Source organism: Coccomyxa subellipsoidea (genome assembly GCF_000258705.1).
Source record: "Coccomyxa subellipsoidea C-169, whole genome shotgun sequence".
NCBI lineage: Eukaryota > Viridiplantae > Chlorophyta > Trebouxiophyceae > Coccomyxaceae > Coccomyxa > Coccomyxa subellipsoidea.
The window spans coordinates 1,385,829-1,403,067 of record NW_005178034.1 but is presented as its reverse complement, the minus strand read 5'-3'; the positions used below and the strand labels follow the sequence as shown (position 1 = coordinate 1,403,067).

The window sequence follows — 17,239 nt, the reverse complement described above, 5'->3', positions numbered from 1 at the left end:
GATAAACGAGATCTGCACGTGACTTGCTGCTTGTGAGGAATATCAACTGTCTGCCAACGGAATGCAGGAAAGTTTCGTCACGTACGCGCGATCGTCCTAGAAAAAGCTTGATCACGTCATGTGTACTTGTAGGTGGGGCTGCAGCTTCTTTTGCAGCCAGCTGCTTCGTCTGTGGTTGCAAATATTGGCTGGTAGGCTTTTCTGTCTCCCTTGACAGATAAAAAAACCCTCAGCTACCAATCTCTTCCTTGGGCGACATTCTGTTTCCTTCACTGAACGTATATTACTGCTATGCAGTCAGGTAGCGGGTGTCGTATATCCTGCTTATGCCACCTGCAAGGCGCTTGACCAACCAGTATCAACGGAGAAATCACACTGGCTTTGCTACTGGCTTGCATTTGGAGGCGTCACAGCAGTTGAGAGCCTCATGACACAGCGCTTTCCAGGCTACTACCACCTCAAGTTTCTTATACTACTCTGGCTTCAATCGAGGCGGTATCAGGGTGCAAGGCGATTGTATACAGAATTTGTGAGGCCTCTGATCAGGAAAGCAGAGCCGAAGATTGATGCGGTGCTCATGCAAATTAACACATTGAAGGTATGTGGCAATGCTTGCACAGCAGAGCAGTAAGGCTATACCTGCCTGAAAAACGCTAGTAGTTTGGCTTGCCGTCGTACCTCTACTGGCTCTCCCTATTTCCTTGCTCATTATTGCATGCGATGTGCTACGCTTTAATCCGTAGGTTCTAGATGACATAATTCTAGATTAAATGCCTGTCGATAGTGCAATCAGCGTGGGCTTCTGTCGCAGGAGAGGTCTGATGTGAAGGCACTTGCAGATAATCTCCACCAGCTTTTGGCAAGCATTCCTGTACTGGAATGGTTTGTCAGGCCTCCAGCAGATGACAGCTCTCTGGAATTGTGGTTGCGCAACCTCCTCAGATGATGGCTGGACTGTGCCTGTCCAAACTGCAGTGAGCTGTTAGATCTTGTCCTCTCTGGGATATTCCCCAGAGAGGACAACTTCCTCCTTGTACAGTGTTTATAAATCTGTATCACTGGCTACAATCCTGAGGTCTTGCAATAGTGCTGCGCCGTAGGGTGGGGATGCAATATGGGGTTCTTGTACAATATCAACTTGAAGGAAACCGGCCACATGCAAGTTTGTGACACCCTGTGCATGATTTTGCTTCCGGTCTTGACTTTTCCGTTCTTGCTACTATCAAGGACTTGTGTATAAGAACGTGGAGAGCCATGTAGTGTGCTCACAGTAATGCCAACATTGATGCTGGCTGTCGACGAATTCACTCGCAATAGTGCTTCCTGTAACTTAGATAGAATTGCTTTGCGCAATATTGGTAGTAGGAAAATGCAATCTCGAGATAATTCGAGAGCAAGGCTTGGACGGGTGAGTTACTAACCGTGATTACATGATCAGTCTAGTGGACCAATGATTGCTTGTTTTGGTGTACACTTCTGTGTTCAAATACTGTTTACCCTTGAGGATCACAACAGTGCACTTGGCTGAGGCAAGAATAATTGTGCAAACAGCCACAAGTAATTTTGACTCACAAAAGAATGAGTGGCAGACTCTGAGCAGAGATCTTCAGACTGACATGTCATTCAGGATATCTGTCCGACGCTGGCCGCATTGAAATTTGTGCAATTGCCATCCTTATCCTGGCGCATCACCGCTACTAGCCTAGGCGTAGCACAGGTGCAATACCACTCTGACAACTTCAAGAGCTGCCAACTGTGCCTCTGGCAGGGTTCCAAGTGAGCATTACTAATTGTCGCTCAGTCTTCATCACTCTCTTCTGCTGGGCTGTCTTCTGCTGGTGCCCCTTCGGCTGAACTGGGTTTTCGGTACTCATATCTGAAGATGTATCCATTGCCAAGGATGGCAAGTAAATGGCGGCAATCCTCAGACAGCCCACAGGCTCGCACAGGGGCAGAGATCTGTCCAAGAACATGCGCCGTCAGGCAGACTTGAAATTAGCCTGAGATGAGCCCAGATAAAATCTCAAAGAGGCATTGCATGGAGGTCCATTTGAGTGAAATTCTCACCTTGATGGGGGACACTAGGGCGACTTGTTTGCCAGTGCTTGTGTCATATACTCGGACGTCGCCGGCACTGTTCCCAGCACAGATGAAGTCACCACGTGATGTTGTCCCAAACCTGCAGACCTCCTTGAACCCTCCCTTTGAAGTGCATGACGGCACCTGCATTGGGATACCAACTCCTTGGATTGCAGGCTTGGGACCTGCCGGATGTGCAGCAGCGCTCGGCAATGCAGTGAGTGCTTTGGCAATTGACCCATATGTACCAGGTGACCTTACCTTCCAGGAAGCAACCTGGTGTTTGGCTGCCAGATCCCACACAATCATGCGCCCATCGCCAGACTTGGTGGCGAGGCGATTGCCGGGAAGAACACGCATGCAGTCGATGGCTTCAAAGTGCTTTGCTTCGCCCCCAATGTCCAGTACCTGCAGAATTTCTGACTTCTGAGCTCACACTTCATTGTCCTGCATGATTAGCCTGAAAGTCGAGCATTGTGACTGCATCTGTGACATCCTCTGAAGTCTCAAATTGTGCAGAATACCTGGCGCATGGAATCCTGCGACCCTGTCTTCTGCTTCTTTGCAGCCATCTTTGCAGGACTCTCCACGGATTTGGCATCGCCTTGTTTTGGCAATTGCCAGGTGTGCAAGACACCCTTCCGCCCTCCAGTCACTAAGCAGTTCCATTCTGGAATGAAAGCCTGCATGGCGGACGCACGCTGATTAAAGTGCAATTGAGTGCCGGGGCATGGGTGTATTTCATGGACCTCGTTACTCGTTTGGCATGCCAAGGAAATGCTGCAGGGCTTCTACATACCATTGCAGTGGCATCTGCAGAAAACGATGCCAGGCAAGTCTCAGACAGCACATCCCACACACGGACGTTGCCATCTCTGCTGAGGGATGCAAGCAGGCCAGGTCTAGCTGAACAGCTTGCCAAGTCTATTACTGCTGTGGTGTGACCTGTGTCGCACAGACAGCTTCACATTTGTGCTGCATATTAAACTCCTGTTTTATTGCATTTGATGGTCAGCAAACCTGGGCATATCGGCCATTCAACAGTTGCAAACCTTTCAAGAGAAAGAGAACTTGAGCATCCACAATGCTGATCACAGAGATGTCACCACAGTTGCCTGCCACAGCCTGCACACAGGAGACCATTCCTTGACTTTGCCCCTTACCGCAGGCGGACAGAGTAATGAGGAATGCCATTCGTTTGGTACTGAGAAGCATGCAACTTGCCAGATATGCGTCGCCATGTGGGTAATCTGAAGAAGCCCGAGCATTCAGCCATGCGCAGGCATGCAGCTCCTGTATTGCAGAGAAGTCCTCAATTAGGGAAGAATGACTTAATTTGGCTATCAAGCAGTGTCAAAAGTAAGACGCAGTGCCATGCTTACCCCGCCTTTGGTGTGCTCAGTCTGCACGTTTACAAAGTTGAGGACTACAGCAATGTAGTCACCCATGTGCAAATCATCATACACAGTTGCCTGATTCCCGCCAACTGTGGCAAATAAGTTGCTGCACTGTCTGTCTTCCAAATTAAATGACAGATCGTTGGCAGGCGAGCAGTGACTTTCCTGCCAACCACACCACCCACATCTCAGCAGCTTGATGACTGGTCCCAGTGGAAAACTCTGACATTATAACAAGATGCTTTTATTGTCGCTGCTACATTGGAAGCGATGCGCTGGGTAAATTGCCACATTGCATCCATGTTTGAGAACTGACCCGAGAATACCGGCATCATCCAACAATCGCATCTGCATTGCATAGTTCAAAGGGAGGGACTCCTGCTGTTTCGTGGAGTTTCTATTTCATCAGATCGGCAACCAACCTTCACGACAGTCTTTAGCTTCAAGTGCTGAAGAGCACGTAGTTGGTAAGCATCTTCCCCAAGCGGCTCTGCTTCACGCTTCCTTTCTCGGTATGCATGGGCAACTTCAGCATTCATCTACTGCCACCCTGCTTTCTTTTGATCAAATCTTAACCTACTTGAAGACCTTGAAGAAAATTTCGAAATATGTGTGATATATCTTACGCGGATTTTACACTTCCCAAAGCTTTGCCTATATATGAGGCTCAAGACGAGTGATCAAAACGCTACTCCAGTTCGTGAAGGTAACCATCAATACAATCGCCGTCGCCAAGTACAATCTTATCGACAGAACTATCTGAAAGAGGATTTGGTATTTCAAGCAGAGCGTGCCACTCAGTGGAACTGTGATCCTTGTTGTAAATCACATGCATTCCCAGTTCAGTAGTTGCAACATGTTCAGGGGCGTTCCCTACGCTCTCCGATAACGGTCTTCTTCGATCTGAGATCTGACGATGAATTGCTCGATTGAGCACATTGATTCACTTTTAGTAAGGTCGTAAAGTACTTGGAAGGTGAACATTGCTTCCTGAAAGACTTTGGTAGTTTCGGAGTGGAGGATCCTGAGGCGAATGTCCAGCCTCGTTCGGGTCTGACAATAGCTGTGGCGTCGCGATCAAGATTTGTGCAGCCTCCAGACTGATATAGATGTAGTAACAAAGTGCTGATCATAGAAGTGGTATTGGGGCAGCACCTGGCGCAGCGGTTTCAGGTGGGATTGGTTGCTTTGTCAACCTGCAGTTTTTAACGATCAATTATTGCCCCTGCTTCAAATACGCTGAGGCATGTAATGGTTTACGTAACATGCCAAGTGTTGTCTAGGGATCAGACGTTACAACTGTTAACTGGGAACAGCTGACTGCAGATCTGTGAGGACGTCTGCTTTCGGCCGATTAAAGAAGTGATCCAATCTCCCTGGCTTTTTAAGACTGGATTATAATCGGGCAAGCCGGCGCGAACATCCAAGACCTCATCACCAAGATTCAAGGCGCATGCATGGACGGCAGGCCAGACGCAGTAAATGTGGCTGGGCGGTGTTGACAGTGTGGCAGAGCTTTCCATAAATCAGAGGCTGTGCGATGGCTCTCAATGGGCTCCCTTCCATACTTACCGGCAGACCAGCCTCAGCCGGGCAGCTCAGTGATGAAGGCATGGCTGCTGCGCAAATTGGCACCAATGATCTAAGTAGACATGAAACTGGTGACACAAGCATCGCAGCCATGGATGTCGACAAATGCAATGCATTTGCACTGGGAGAGGAAGCTCACAGGAGGATTGATCGTATTGGAGAAGGCTTCTGCAGCCCAGGGCACCAATTGCCAACAGCTCTGGAATCTGGTCAGTCATTACGGCAGTGCACTTGTGCAGCGGCTGCAAACTCTGCGTCGGTCAGGCCGGAAGGCATTTGGGAAAGGGAGAATCGTCTGGCAGCCGGGTTCTGCGCCCCTCAGCAGGCAAGTTGCTTGACATTGGGTCATTGGAAGCATGAAGCAGTGCGACATCATGACATTGTGACAAAAAAACATTTGTCAAAGAATGTTCTGGTGCGAGCAAGCGGCAAGCTAAATACTGACAACTATGTGGTGTGCGCATTCAGGAATGCCTGACATTTGCAGTGCTGCAGAATGTCGGGCAATGTCACGAACATGATAGATTCTCGGAGACAGAACTAGGCAGGCGCACTAGCAACCTGGAAGCGCAAATGGGGCGTCTGATTGCAGAGGCGGGCAGCCTTGAGGATGAGAACGCTTGGCTGAACGCTCAGCTCAAAGAAACCCAGTCTGACAAGTGGTACCTGGAGATTGCCAAAAGCGGCCTGGAAGATCGAGTTGCCCACCTGGCGGCTGCTCTTGTGCAGGCATGATCTCAGCTCGCAAAAATCCAGACATGCCTCTTGCATATTTTGTCAGAATCTGTGCATGTGGGTGAGCGAGTTGCTTGTGGGATTGACAATATATCAATTGACAATCTGTTTCACTGTGCAGGTGGAGGGCATGTCTGAGCAGCTGGACCTGAGATGTGCAGAGCAAAAGCAGTCTCTGAAGGCCCTGCATGCGAGGCTGGATGCCGCCGAGGCAGAAGTGCGTCGCAGCGCGCAGCTGCAGAGGGCGCGGCTCATGTATCTGAACTTGGAACTCGAGCTGTGCCGTGACCGCAGAGCGAGGCAGGCCCTTGAAAGGGTTGTTGAAGTCCTCAGCGATCCTGACGATGCACTCCTTGCGGCATCCTCATCAGGTGTGGCCCTGATCTTCATTGCTTTGTTGCCTTCACTGCACAAAAGGCTTCAAGAGCCTGAACTGTGTCACGTCCGCTGTGTGTGATGCCCATGTGCGCTCACACAATGCCTGTAAGTTGAAAATGGCAGGATCAACCTCGATTGAAGGACATCGAACAATGCTGGGTGATACCTTCCTGAAGGGCCAGACATTGCTGTCACAGGCGGGCAGGAGGCATTGAGGGAGAGCCTGCTGCATCGGTCCCGCTCCTCTGCAGTAGGGACAGCAGCTGGGTGCTGGCCTGTGGGGTTTGGCAGCAAGAAAGGCATGAGCCGCAACAGCAGCAGCAGCAAAGATCAGGCAGTGTCTGCATCGGCCCCTGCCTCTCTCAATCCGCCATCCCCGTTGACTCGTCCCCCATTGGAGGTGCAGATGCATGCCTCACCCCTTGTCAACCCGTAGTGTGCTTGTCGACACGCGTGAGCCTCTGCAGTCCAGGACACAAGTTTAAGGCACTGTGTTCATCATTGCATCTTCTGCGCATCCAATTTGCCTTATCCAAAATGTGGAACTGGGCTCTGGGCTAATTTGTAAATGCATGGGGTGCTTGTCAGGGTTCTCAAGCTTGCACAGCAGCGGAGCTCTTGGGTATAGCAGATTTGAGGAAGACCACCAGTTTTGGGCCAAACACCCCGGGCAGAACAGAGGACTCTGCCAGGGACTCATGGGGCGCCCAGCCTGCTACAACACATGTTGCTGCACTTTCCTCTCAGCCCAGAGGGCCTGCATATAGTGCTCCTGTGAACGACAGTCGTTCAAGCCCGGACCAGGCAATACTGCGGGCAGACTCGGCGCAGGAAGTTCCTGTGAAGAGGAGGGCAACTGGCCGATTTCCCTCATGGTCACGTGGAGAGCAGGTGATGAGTGCTGCTGAGGATTCTGATGGTACATGCCTTTCCATGGGCTGTCCAAGTTCAGCTTCGCCTGCCTTCAACCTGGTATGTAACTTGTCAAAGCCTGTTGCCATGTGCAGGTCACAAAAATGGAGCAGAGCAATGAGGACTTGCAGGATAGACTCATCCAGAACTCAGCCTTTGCCGGCAGCAATACACCCCCTGCACATGCATTGTCCCCAAGGTCTTCAGGTGACTCTCAATTTCGTCTTTATTATTTTGACAGGTTTTGTCAGCCCTTCCTTCACATGTGCGCACAAGCTTGCACCTGATGCATGCATGTCTGCGTAGGCCAGTATGGCAGCGAAGACATGTCATGGGCGGCTGAGGGTGCATCCAGCGAAGATGACGGTCCTCAGATCTCACCTCACACGGCTTTGGGCATGGCTGCAACTCCCTCAGGCCGCCTAGCATTTGCTCATTCTGTCATGCCCATGATCAGCAACATTGGCCGGCAGCTAGCTGCACAGTACTCGGTTGTATTCGACAGCGGTAGGGTGAGAGCGCCACAGCTGGAGGCTGCTGAATTGGACTGTGAAGATCCAGATGGCAACTTAGACTAGCATAACACTCCCATGTAAGCAGGGTGCATGCTGAACATTTCTGTCTTGTTGTCTGCAGTGACATGTAGAAGGTGAGCAGAGCTGCTGTTTTGGCAGATCTGGATCCCTGGAGTGTGTCGAGAGTGGTGTGTGTATATACTAAGTGCCGTGTTTCATGCGGACTCAAACTGCCATCATTTGCGATTGTGACTGCAAGGTTATGCAAAAATTTTGGATGATAAGCAAAGCTGGTTGTACTCATTACATTAAACAGGTGAATTTGCAACCTGTTGATATGCACACTTGCGGTAGATTGTTTCATGACTTGATCAGAAGGGCCTCTATGACTGCAGATTACATCGACTGCAGAGTACTGTGTAGCAGCAGTACACTGTGTAAGCACTGAATGCTACGCTTTGAAAACTGAATGCTACGCTTTGAAAAGCAACAATAATCATGTGGCGCATGTGTACACGTGACTTGACTGCATCCTGAAAAACTTGCAATATTTTGGTTGAATAGTGCAGTATCTGGCGAAGACTTTGATCAAATTCTCAAACAACAGGCTGCAAAAAGGGATCTGTAGTCAGGCACGCCATCTGCTCTTGTTCTAAAGCTTCTCGCGTCACGTCTGCATCTTTGTGAATGCGAGCTATGAGGGCCTCCAAAGACTCAAAGTTTGCTTCAGGCCGAATATAGCCTGTCACGAGAACTCTCAATTCCTCTCCTGTAGCAACAATGCATCTGTCGGTTCAGCAAGATATATATTTAAAGCCTGATCCAAGCAACAGCTGAAGCATTCTTCAGACCACAAAAATATAAAAGGACAGAGGAATAGGCGGTGCACATAGGCGTCTCCGACAGAACGTGCAAAGCAGTGCTCACCATAGAAGTCTTTGTCAAAGTCATGAAGCAGCCAAGGCTCTGCTGTCTTCTGCTTGTTCTTGTAGAAGGGATTCCAGCCAATACTCATGGCGGTCTTGTAGACTGTGGCAGAGTTGCCGATGCTAGCCCAGCCGCAGTAGACACCTGATACTGCCTCTGAAAGAGCGCCCTGCACGTCACCAATCAAAACTGTGAAAGGCAGGGCGGCTGCACTTAAGAATGCAGCACTCCTGGAAATAGTATTCCAGATCATCATTACATACACACAAACAAACAAGGTGGCAGCCTCTGGGATCAAAATGGCGGACCTGAAGTGACTCGCTGTCCAGATTGGCAGTGGGAATGCCAAGCTCGCGAGAGCCGCGCCCAAAGCCCTTCACAACGGTGCCTTTGATGAGCCAAGGCGGCTGTATGGGGACCACCTCGCCGCAAATGAAGTCATCAAAGGGTGGAAGCCCGTAAGTCTCTGGCCGGAAATCAAAGAGCGACGGAAGGATGGCGATACAGCCTGAAAGCACAGAACAGCCGCACAATTCAAAACAGTGGAAAGCTCCATCTTCCTCCATCAATTGACCATCCTGTGCATATGCGTGCAAGTGTTCAGCGCCATTTATACCTTTCCAAGGCATAAAATGCATCAATCACAAGCACATGTGAGGGCGGGGGCACCTGATGTGCAGCCGGGGTCAGGCTTGGGGTATGCGTCCAGGTCCCTGCAAATTGGAGTCCCAAGCATTGAAGAAATACGATGTAATTTCAGAGGAGCATGCAACACAACATATAGGTCCATGCATGTCAACTCAGAGTAAGATCTAGTGCACCTGATGCTGGGCACAACCACCACGCGCATGCCGGCCGCGCTGGACGCCTGCACGCCGCTGGGAGCGTCCTCGATCACCAGGCACTGCTCCGGGGCCACGCCCATCTTCTGCGCCGTGGCTCGGAAGCAGTCCGGCGCCGGCTTGCCGTGCTCCACCTCATCACCGCACTTTGTGGTCTGCGCAGGTCAAGTTTCCAACAGCTCTCTCAGGAACATGAGCAGTGGTAATCTTCATTGCATGTACCAGTCTGTTGACGAGATCTACCTGGAAGACAGCAGTGAGAGCCTGTGCTGCCTTCCCCGACATTTTTCTTTCGTACGTTGCGCGCGGTGTACTGGTTGCCAGAGCAAGGGGTATTCCATGGCTGTGCAGGTGCCACAGCAGCCTTGCGGCTCCCGGCATCAGCCGAGCATCTTGCCACCTGCACCAGCACAATCTAGCCTTGCATTTGGCATGGAAAAATGGAAGTCTGCTGGAAAGGGTTTGGAAAGGAAAGGGTCCTGTCTCTGCAGTAGAGCGCTCGAATCTCTACCTTGTCTTCAGAAACGGCTCGCTCTCGTCAAACAATTGTTGAGCGGTGATGTTCTGCATGTCCAGCAGATCTATAGTGGCCTGCCAAGCGTCAATGGGTTTGCGCCCAATTGCAGCTTTCTGGACTGCTGCAGTAAGCTTTTGGCCATGCTTCTCCAAGACTGAACGAGCTACTTCCAATACCAAGCTTTCTGTGCAAACCAGGATGACGGAGTGGGTCAGTGTACTAGGCAGCTAGCTGATTAACCTTGGATGCGATAGGGGTGGAAGCAGCGCTTCAGGGATGAAAGCATGCTCGAAAGATGCCGCATCACAAACAAAAGGGAGGCACCTGTGTCGAGGAGTGTACCGTCCAAGTCCAAAATAACCGCTTTCACAGTGTCCATCTCACTGGATCACAACCCTCCAGATTTTGACTGATCACCAACCTCTTGCTTGGCCAGTTACGTACGATCGTCAATGTCGAAATTCTGGACGTCTGCGGTCGACTTAGTCACATCACTACCTATTCTGCAAGCAAAAGCTTTGCTGCAAACACAGGTATTACCTGATGCTCAGGCTGATCAAGAAAGACGTCTGCCTAAGCTGTCATATCAGGGGAGTTTAAAGAGTATATTTTTGCGAAAGCACCGCTCTGAAGTGCCATTTCTTCCTACTCGAGTTGGAGGAACGCTTCTCTCCGCACGTGCACCCATGTGCCTAAAGTTGCTGGGGCAACTTGGTGTCTGTGTGTAGAAGGGAGCCATTTCCCAGGATTAAGTTGTTGACATCGCATATTCCACGTGCATGTGCAAAACACTATTGATCCGGCAGATCACACCATGGGCATGGCATCATGATGCTAGACAAATGGCCCTGCAGGCCTGGGCCAACATGGCCATGCATGTGGTGTTGACACCACAATTAATTTTGCAAACAATATTGCAATGCACTGTGCATCTCCAAGTCGCCGAGGTGGGCTCCAATCAAAGTATGAGCACAGTGCTCAATGATCATCATCATGCTCAGTGTTGGTTGCTGTACCTATGGTGATTTGCACCCAAAAGCTCCCTCTCCAATGCGCTGCAGACGAGCCGGGCATGCTTGACGCTTGCACATGTGATCATTGAAATGAAGCCATTTCCCGGGCCAACAATGAAATGAAATGTTACATGGTTCACAACATGATGTAACAGTGACTCACTTGCATTGAAGCAACCAATTCCAACCAGTGCAGACAGCTGTGGCAGCATGCAACATTAAAACCAGCATCCAGCTTGGAGGAGAAATACAGAGATACACCTCAAAACACCTCGAGATCTGCCTAACTCCTAGATCATGCCATCCTGATCAATGATTCCCACAACAGACGAGGATACAGCCATGCAGGATGACCTCCAAGCTAGTATCAAATCCTACAGCCACAGGCAACTTATTGCAATCGTGCAAACTGACCAAGCATGCGTTCTCACTGCAAAGTGCAGACGGCCGGGTGTGCTCCTGCACACAAGAATATTAGGCGAAAAGAAACCAGGAAAGGCCAATCTTACTTCCCTGCAATGTGCGGGCAACAGAGCCCCTCAAAGTGAGTGCTCTGTGTTCAGCGAGGGGCCTTAAGACCTCTCAGCCATCCTAAGTCAACCCCTGTCTTGATTTTGACCCGCAGCATAAGGCACACCTACACCCTCACATTGCAAGGCATGTTACAGGAGCATCCGTTTTTGAACATCAATGTACAGGAAAGGCCCAAGATGGGCAAGCGCCTGACCTCAAGTTTGCTACCTAAGATGGGCCGCTTCCAGAAGGCGGCACATTGTGCCCAAGAGACAAGCACTCATTGAACACAGAATTTCTCTTCAGACAGTGCTGGTCTACAGCAAGTCTATCTAACCGCTCTATATACAAAACAACCTGGTTTTATATGGGTGCGTTTGGCTGTCTTGTACGAAGTACAGGCCATCTCCTCCCCCGACTAAGGGGAACTCGTGCATGGAATACAGCAGGAGGATTCCTAGTACTTTTAGCAGCTCTGCCAGATCTTCGTGGCCACCTTGCTGATCAGCGCCTGAACCATTCTCTTGTCCAAATCCTCGCAAACAGATTATTATACATGCCAGCAGATAGAGTACAGCTGGAGAGGGCAATCTCACAATAGCAACATCTCACCCCAGGGCGCACTTGCCCTCCCATCTCTCAAAATAAGTACAGGTGATATCGTACACTTCCAATTCTCGATTTCTCTGCCACCAACTTGACTTCGCCCCACATCCACCAGCACTGGCAGGGGACGGGCTCTTCTATACCTGGCCATGACTGGATTTGCTCATTGGAGCCTCCCTGATCAAGGCGTTTGCAATCTCCACCTATATCACACACTTCTTCAACAAGTGCCTGTCTACTGATACATGCCCTGTTGAGGATACACTTATTGGTCGGAGCGGAAGCGGCTCTCGTTGGTGGCCTCCGGAAGACTGCCGTAGCCCATGTCGATGTACTCCTGGCGCAGCTTGCGGAATGCGATCTGGGGCAGATCTGCTTTGACGCTGATCTCGCGTGCCAGCATGTCTGGTCGCAGCTGCTCCACCATGGCCTTGTCCTCTGACAGGATCCTGCATTCACATGACTTGCATGACTCCTAAGGACCTTCTCAGAAAGCAGCATAAATAGTAAGCATAGTCGACAAGGGCTGCTGCTGAATGGACTGCACAGCAGAATATGCGGATGGTGATTTGTATAGCAGAAGCATGCATTGCATTCAAATTTAGCAGGTGCATACATGGAGAATAAGATGGCAGGCGCACCTGATCATGGCCTGGCGCGCAAATCTGTCCCAGGCGTCCATGTTGAAGATGCCCAGCTTGTCGAGGGAGAGTTTCCGGATGAGGGCGAAGCGGTTGATGGTGCGATTCTCGTTGATGGGCACCGTGTTGACAAAGGTGGTGAAGGACAGGCCGTTGCCCAAAGTGAAAGCGATCACACTCGTGCTCGGCAGCAGCGCTTGCGCAGTCACGTGCACCTCAGGGACCTGTGCCATGCCAAAAATAATCATAAAACAAGTGAAAATATCCGCAGCACTACGGCCCAGTGGTGCAAGTACAAGGGCATCTGAGTACACATGGCATTGAAAAGCAGAGAGGGCGGGTAACTACCTTCGAGAACTCCCACATGGCATTCACGGGCTTATTGTGCAGGCGGAAGTCAGCGTGAACTCCGTAAGCATCAGTGGAACATGTCATGCCCCTGATCTGCGGCTGGCCCTGCAGCAAGGTGCAAGAGCATTATTGGCATGGCTGTTACGTCATAATGCTACCAATTGTGCAGATAAAAGCATCAGAGACAATCAGTGCACAGATGAATTTTGCAACAAGCAGCGGTTGTGGAAAAGGGAAGCAGGCCAAACCTGGTTGCCGAATGTGTCGTTGTGCAGGTAGTGGATATGCGCCATGTCGATGGCATTCTCGAAGACGCTCCAGTGGTTGCATTCAAACTCAATCTCCCCGTACACTGGCTTCCAGGAGGGGTCCTCCAGCTCATCCACAATGGGAATGGGGGGCCGCTCGTCCTTTGGCAGCGACTTGGATCCGTAAAAGAGCCAGATGAAGCCACCCTGCAAACGGAGGCACACCCAAAATCAGTCCACAGCAAACGCTGCATTGCCACTGAATATGCAAGAACATGTGGAGTCTGATTGACGGGATTTGCAGTGTAGTTTGTGGAAAAGCCCAGTTGATTCACCTTCTCCTCAACAGGGTACGAGTCAACCAGGGGCTTGTGCGGCCAGGCCTCACTGGTCTCAGCCGCAGGCACGTCGCGCAGGATGCCCTCTGCATCAAAGGCCCAGCCATGGTAGGGGCAAACCACGCAGTCGTGGCCAGCCACCTCTGCCACCCAGCCCTGGTGGAGCGGGGCTCCTCGGTGGGGGCACACATCGTTGATGCAGCGGATTGTGCCGGTGCCGTCACGGAACAACACCACCTTCTCGCCCAGAATCTCCACGCCCACTGGCTTCTCCTTGACATTCTCTGAGATGCCTGTGACACAGCACAGTGAACATTGGCACAGATGACACGCGCCGCGAGTTCACCAACATGCATGTAAGCTCTTGCAATTCTGTCAAGAGCGGGCCTGGTGCAACTCACCCGCTGCATACCAGAAGTTGCGCAGGTAGGAGCGGCGCCCTGCCAGCTCGCGCATGCGGTGGCCGATCAAACTGATGTCGGTGTCGAGCTGGCCAGGGCGCAGTCCCTTCTTCAGCCGCTGCTCTGCCAGAGAGCCGCCTGTGCTGCTCGGCTCAGCCTCTGGCTCGACCTTTGGAGCAGCGGGGCGCTCCTGCTGCGGTGCTGGGGGCAGACGCTTGGGCACTGTTGGTCTTGGCGGAGCAACGGTCGTGGCTGACCTGCATGGACAAGGAAAGGAAACCTTCTCAGCTCTATCAAGATACAGAACAGAAAGGTGGAGGACAGTCAAGAGGGTTTACGGCTTGACAAGAGCAGTCAGCATGAGTGGGACGCACGGGAACGGCATGGTCATGGTGATGGGGCGCTCTGCCACAGCAGTGGCAGCTGCTGGCCGCAAGCTGTTGGGGCCCTTCAGCAGCAACTGCTTGACGAGCTGCAGGCGCATGGGTAGCATCTTCTTGGGCAGCGTTACGAGCTTCCCCACAGCACGCGCCTGCGCAGGATATCTAAAATTGAGAACTAGTACACGTTACCAGAGCTTCTGAGCATTAGCTGAGCAAGCCGAAACCGGAAGATAGCGTTTCAACAACCCCGGGAACGCACCGCGGCCTCAGCATCGTTGGGATACTTGTTCAAGACGCTGTACACCGCCACTGCCTCGATGATGTAGAACAGCAGCCAACTGCCCCTGCACATCCCACCAACAAGGTCAAAACGCGCGCCAAAAACAACGCTTTCCGCGCGAAATCCAAGGAAGAGCAGTCACACTGCCACAAATGGCACCTGTGCACCCCTCCGACCTCGGTAAAATTGCACGGCGATAACAGATGGGCCAACGGTGGCGTTAACGGCTGATCTGCAGCACACGACACTAACCCAACTTTCCTAGTCCGATGGACTACTCTCTTCGGGGGGTAGAGAAAACGCACAGTGCGACGACGTGATCTCCAAGGAACAACGGTGCGAAACGCTCGGTGACGGAAGGCAGCACGTCTGACACCTGGTGAACGCCCACCTCGCCCATGAGTCCGAAGAACTGCAGCTCACAATCAAGAGCGTCCCCGTCAGAATCTTTCAGAAGCACGCACTGCTTGATCAAGCACCAAAGTAGTGCCGATAGGCCAACAGCAGAGGCCCAGAACCAGCTTCCCATTCAAAGTCAAAACGACGTCACCATCTCCAGCTCGCACCTTCAGTGCTACGTGCGCCGACTCAAAGAGAGCGCCCGCGCTGAGTCCCAGCAGGAAAGAGCGCAGCAGAGGCTCAAAGAAAGGTGTGGGATCGTCCTGAGCCTGCACCCCGCGCAAGCCTTTCAGTCCTTGTCACTGTACAAGATTCCCTCAAAAACTCTGTGACAAGGTCGGTCCTCGAATCGGTACCTTGCTCTCCCGCTTGACAGCTCGAACGGTGGCTCCATTAGTTTGTTTCTGAGCGCTGACAGCAGGTGTGCCCCGGCGCCGGGCCAGGCGTGCACAGCTGTCCCAGGTGCGCCCAATCTGCAACCTGCCACGAGTATTGAGGCAAAACCTTGGCATTGCTGCTCCTGCCAGCTGCCGCTGCACAGGGCGGTGGAGCATGCCTCGCTGCGAACATACAGCCATCATTGTTGTCAGCAACTGTACATTTGGAGCTCAGGAAGTTTTGTTGTGAGGAAAGGCCATTGTTTGTGCTTTCTCACCAGGCTGAGTCAGTGGCCAGTCAGCCTTCACATGGCACGAGCCACATGGGCTGACTAAATATATCGTAACGATAGAAAGCCAAACCAGGCTCTCCTCGTGAAAGGACACGCCCTGAAGCCAAGCCAACATGCGTGAAAGTTTACTCTCCTTCGCGATACCGAACAAGTCCTTGCAGTCGCACAGTGAGTGCAAGCATGGCAGTGCCCCATTGCCCAAGCGCTGTCGCTGCCGTTGAGGATGCCTGCTTCAGTGGCAGGGCTTCCTTTCTTCCCAGGGCTGGTGCCCTACCCAGCAGAGCAAGCTTTGGGGGTCTACCTGCCCGAAAGCGGCTTGCGCAGCGCTGCATAAGCCGGGCAATGCCCCGCTGCGAGCACGGAGAGACAGCTGTTAGCAAGAGGCTCCCTGACATGGAGACAGCTGCAAGGCTCAGGCTTCACTCCCTCATCAATCGCGTCCAAGGGTGAGTCATGGTGGCTCTGCGATCCGACGGATGCAGGATCCGGTGCAACCGTGCCCTTGCCAGGCCCCGGGAAACCTCGAGGCTTGGGGAAGAATATCTCGAGGGTTGTTCGTACAGATCTGCAAAGTGCTCTGCTTGCGCGGACAGCATGCGCGCCACGGCCGTATCGCTAGTTTGTATTCAGAATTCTGCTCGGAGTTCCAGCAGCTTGTCGGTGCTGGACGTGGGCGCTGCGGGGTTTGGCGCTGACATGTTTGGGTGAACGTGGCCAGGGACGGAGAGCAAGAGATGTTGGAGGACATCCTATTGTCAGAGCCACCAGAGTCCAAGCTGTTACTGGCACTACTGTCTGGCAGTGTCATCTGTGGGGGAGCTTTGTTTGTGTGCTGGCTATCTGGGAGCAGCCCCACAGGTGTGGTTATACTTCCATCGTTATGCATGGAAATTCAACTTTGTGTATTCATTCATTTTGGGAAAATTGTGCTTCAACTCGACCTGCTCTCAACAAGAATTGCTCTTATCGAAATGTGTCTTTTCGGCGGGTCTCAGGTGGAGCGCACCTCTCACTGGAGAGCGGCCAAGCAGCAGGACTGGGCTTGTTGGCAAGCCTGCCCCTGGCGGCCTTGAAGGCAGGCACATGGTCGGAGGCTGCACGGCGCTCCTTTCCCGCCCTGCAGGACATGCAGGAGAGGGAGGCTGATGTTCTCAAACCGCTGCTGGAGAGGATGTCTGGCCTACAGGTGTGGGCTTTGTGAATACCCAGTCATGAACAGTGTGCGATTGGCCTGCAGGGGCTAGTCTGACTGCATGAACATGACGCAGATTTATGGCTCCTGGTGTGAAGCCGCTAATGTGACTTGCAGGTTGCAATTGTGATGATGGCGGAGGCGCTGCCTACTCTGTTGATGCTGCTGCCAGCTGCTCAGGGAGCCCTGACACTGTCGCTTGGCACATACGCTGAGTACCTGCGTGACGCCGGCGTCAATGTCCCATACAATCTGCCGGCGGCGCTGGCCCTGATCACCACAGCCAGCCTTGCAGCTCTTGCGCGCTACCTG

General features: G+C 52.0%; 4 protein-coding genes across 4 annotated transcripts; 2 read left to right on the top strand and 2 right to left on the bottom strand.

Annotated features, from left to right (window-relative positions):
• Nucleotides 1–132: 132 nt before the first annotated feature.
• COCSUDRAFT_16088 (hypothetical protein) lies at nt 133–631 on the top strand (the record flags this gene model as incomplete). The annotated part of the gene is made up of 2 exons (XM_005647311.1): nt 133–191; nt 298–631. Coding segments are annotated over 2 exons (393 nt in total), but the record flags the coding sequence as incomplete, so codon positions are not given.
• Nucleotides 632–5,639: 5,008 nt separating this feature from the next.
• On the top strand, nt 5,640–7,669 carry COCSUDRAFT_63953 (hypothetical protein; the record flags this gene model as incomplete). Its single annotated transcript, XM_005647310.1, has 5 exons — nt 5,640–5,789; nt 5,923–6,172; nt 6,377–6,579; nt 7,187–7,298; nt 7,398–7,669. 5 exons carry the CDS (start codon nt 5,640–5,642, stop codon nt 7,667–7,669), a joined length of 987 nt encoding a protein of 328 aa, XP_005647367.1.
• A 323-nt stretch (nt 7,670–7,992) lies between these two features.
• Nucleotides 7,993–10,271, bottom strand: COCSUDRAFT_53673 (Flavokinase-domain-containing protein; the record flags this gene model as incomplete). Its single annotated transcript, XM_005647309.1, has 8 exons — nt 7,993–8,375; nt 8,534–8,702; nt 8,842–9,041; nt 9,203–9,246; nt 9,355–9,530; nt 9,619–9,775; nt 9,887–10,076; nt 10,217–10,271. The coding sequence occupies 8 exons, from the start codon at nt 10,269–10,271 to the stop codon at nt 8,203–8,205; spliced, it is 1,164 nt and encodes a 387-aa protein (XP_005647366.1). The 3' UTR covers nt 7,993–8,202.
• A 2,018-nt stretch (nt 10,272–12,289) lies between these two features.
• On the bottom strand, nt 12,290–15,328 carry COCSUDRAFT_16368 (hypothetical protein; the record flags this gene model as incomplete). The annotated part of the gene is made up of 7 exons (XM_005647308.1): nt 12,290–12,473; nt 12,666–12,889; nt 13,011–13,043; nt 14,416–14,535; nt 14,646–14,730; nt 14,972–15,057; nt 15,212–15,328. Coding segments are annotated over 7 exons (849 nt in total), but the record flags the coding sequence as incomplete, so codon positions are not given.
• Between the last annotated feature and the right edge of the window lie 1,911 nt (nt 15,329–17,239).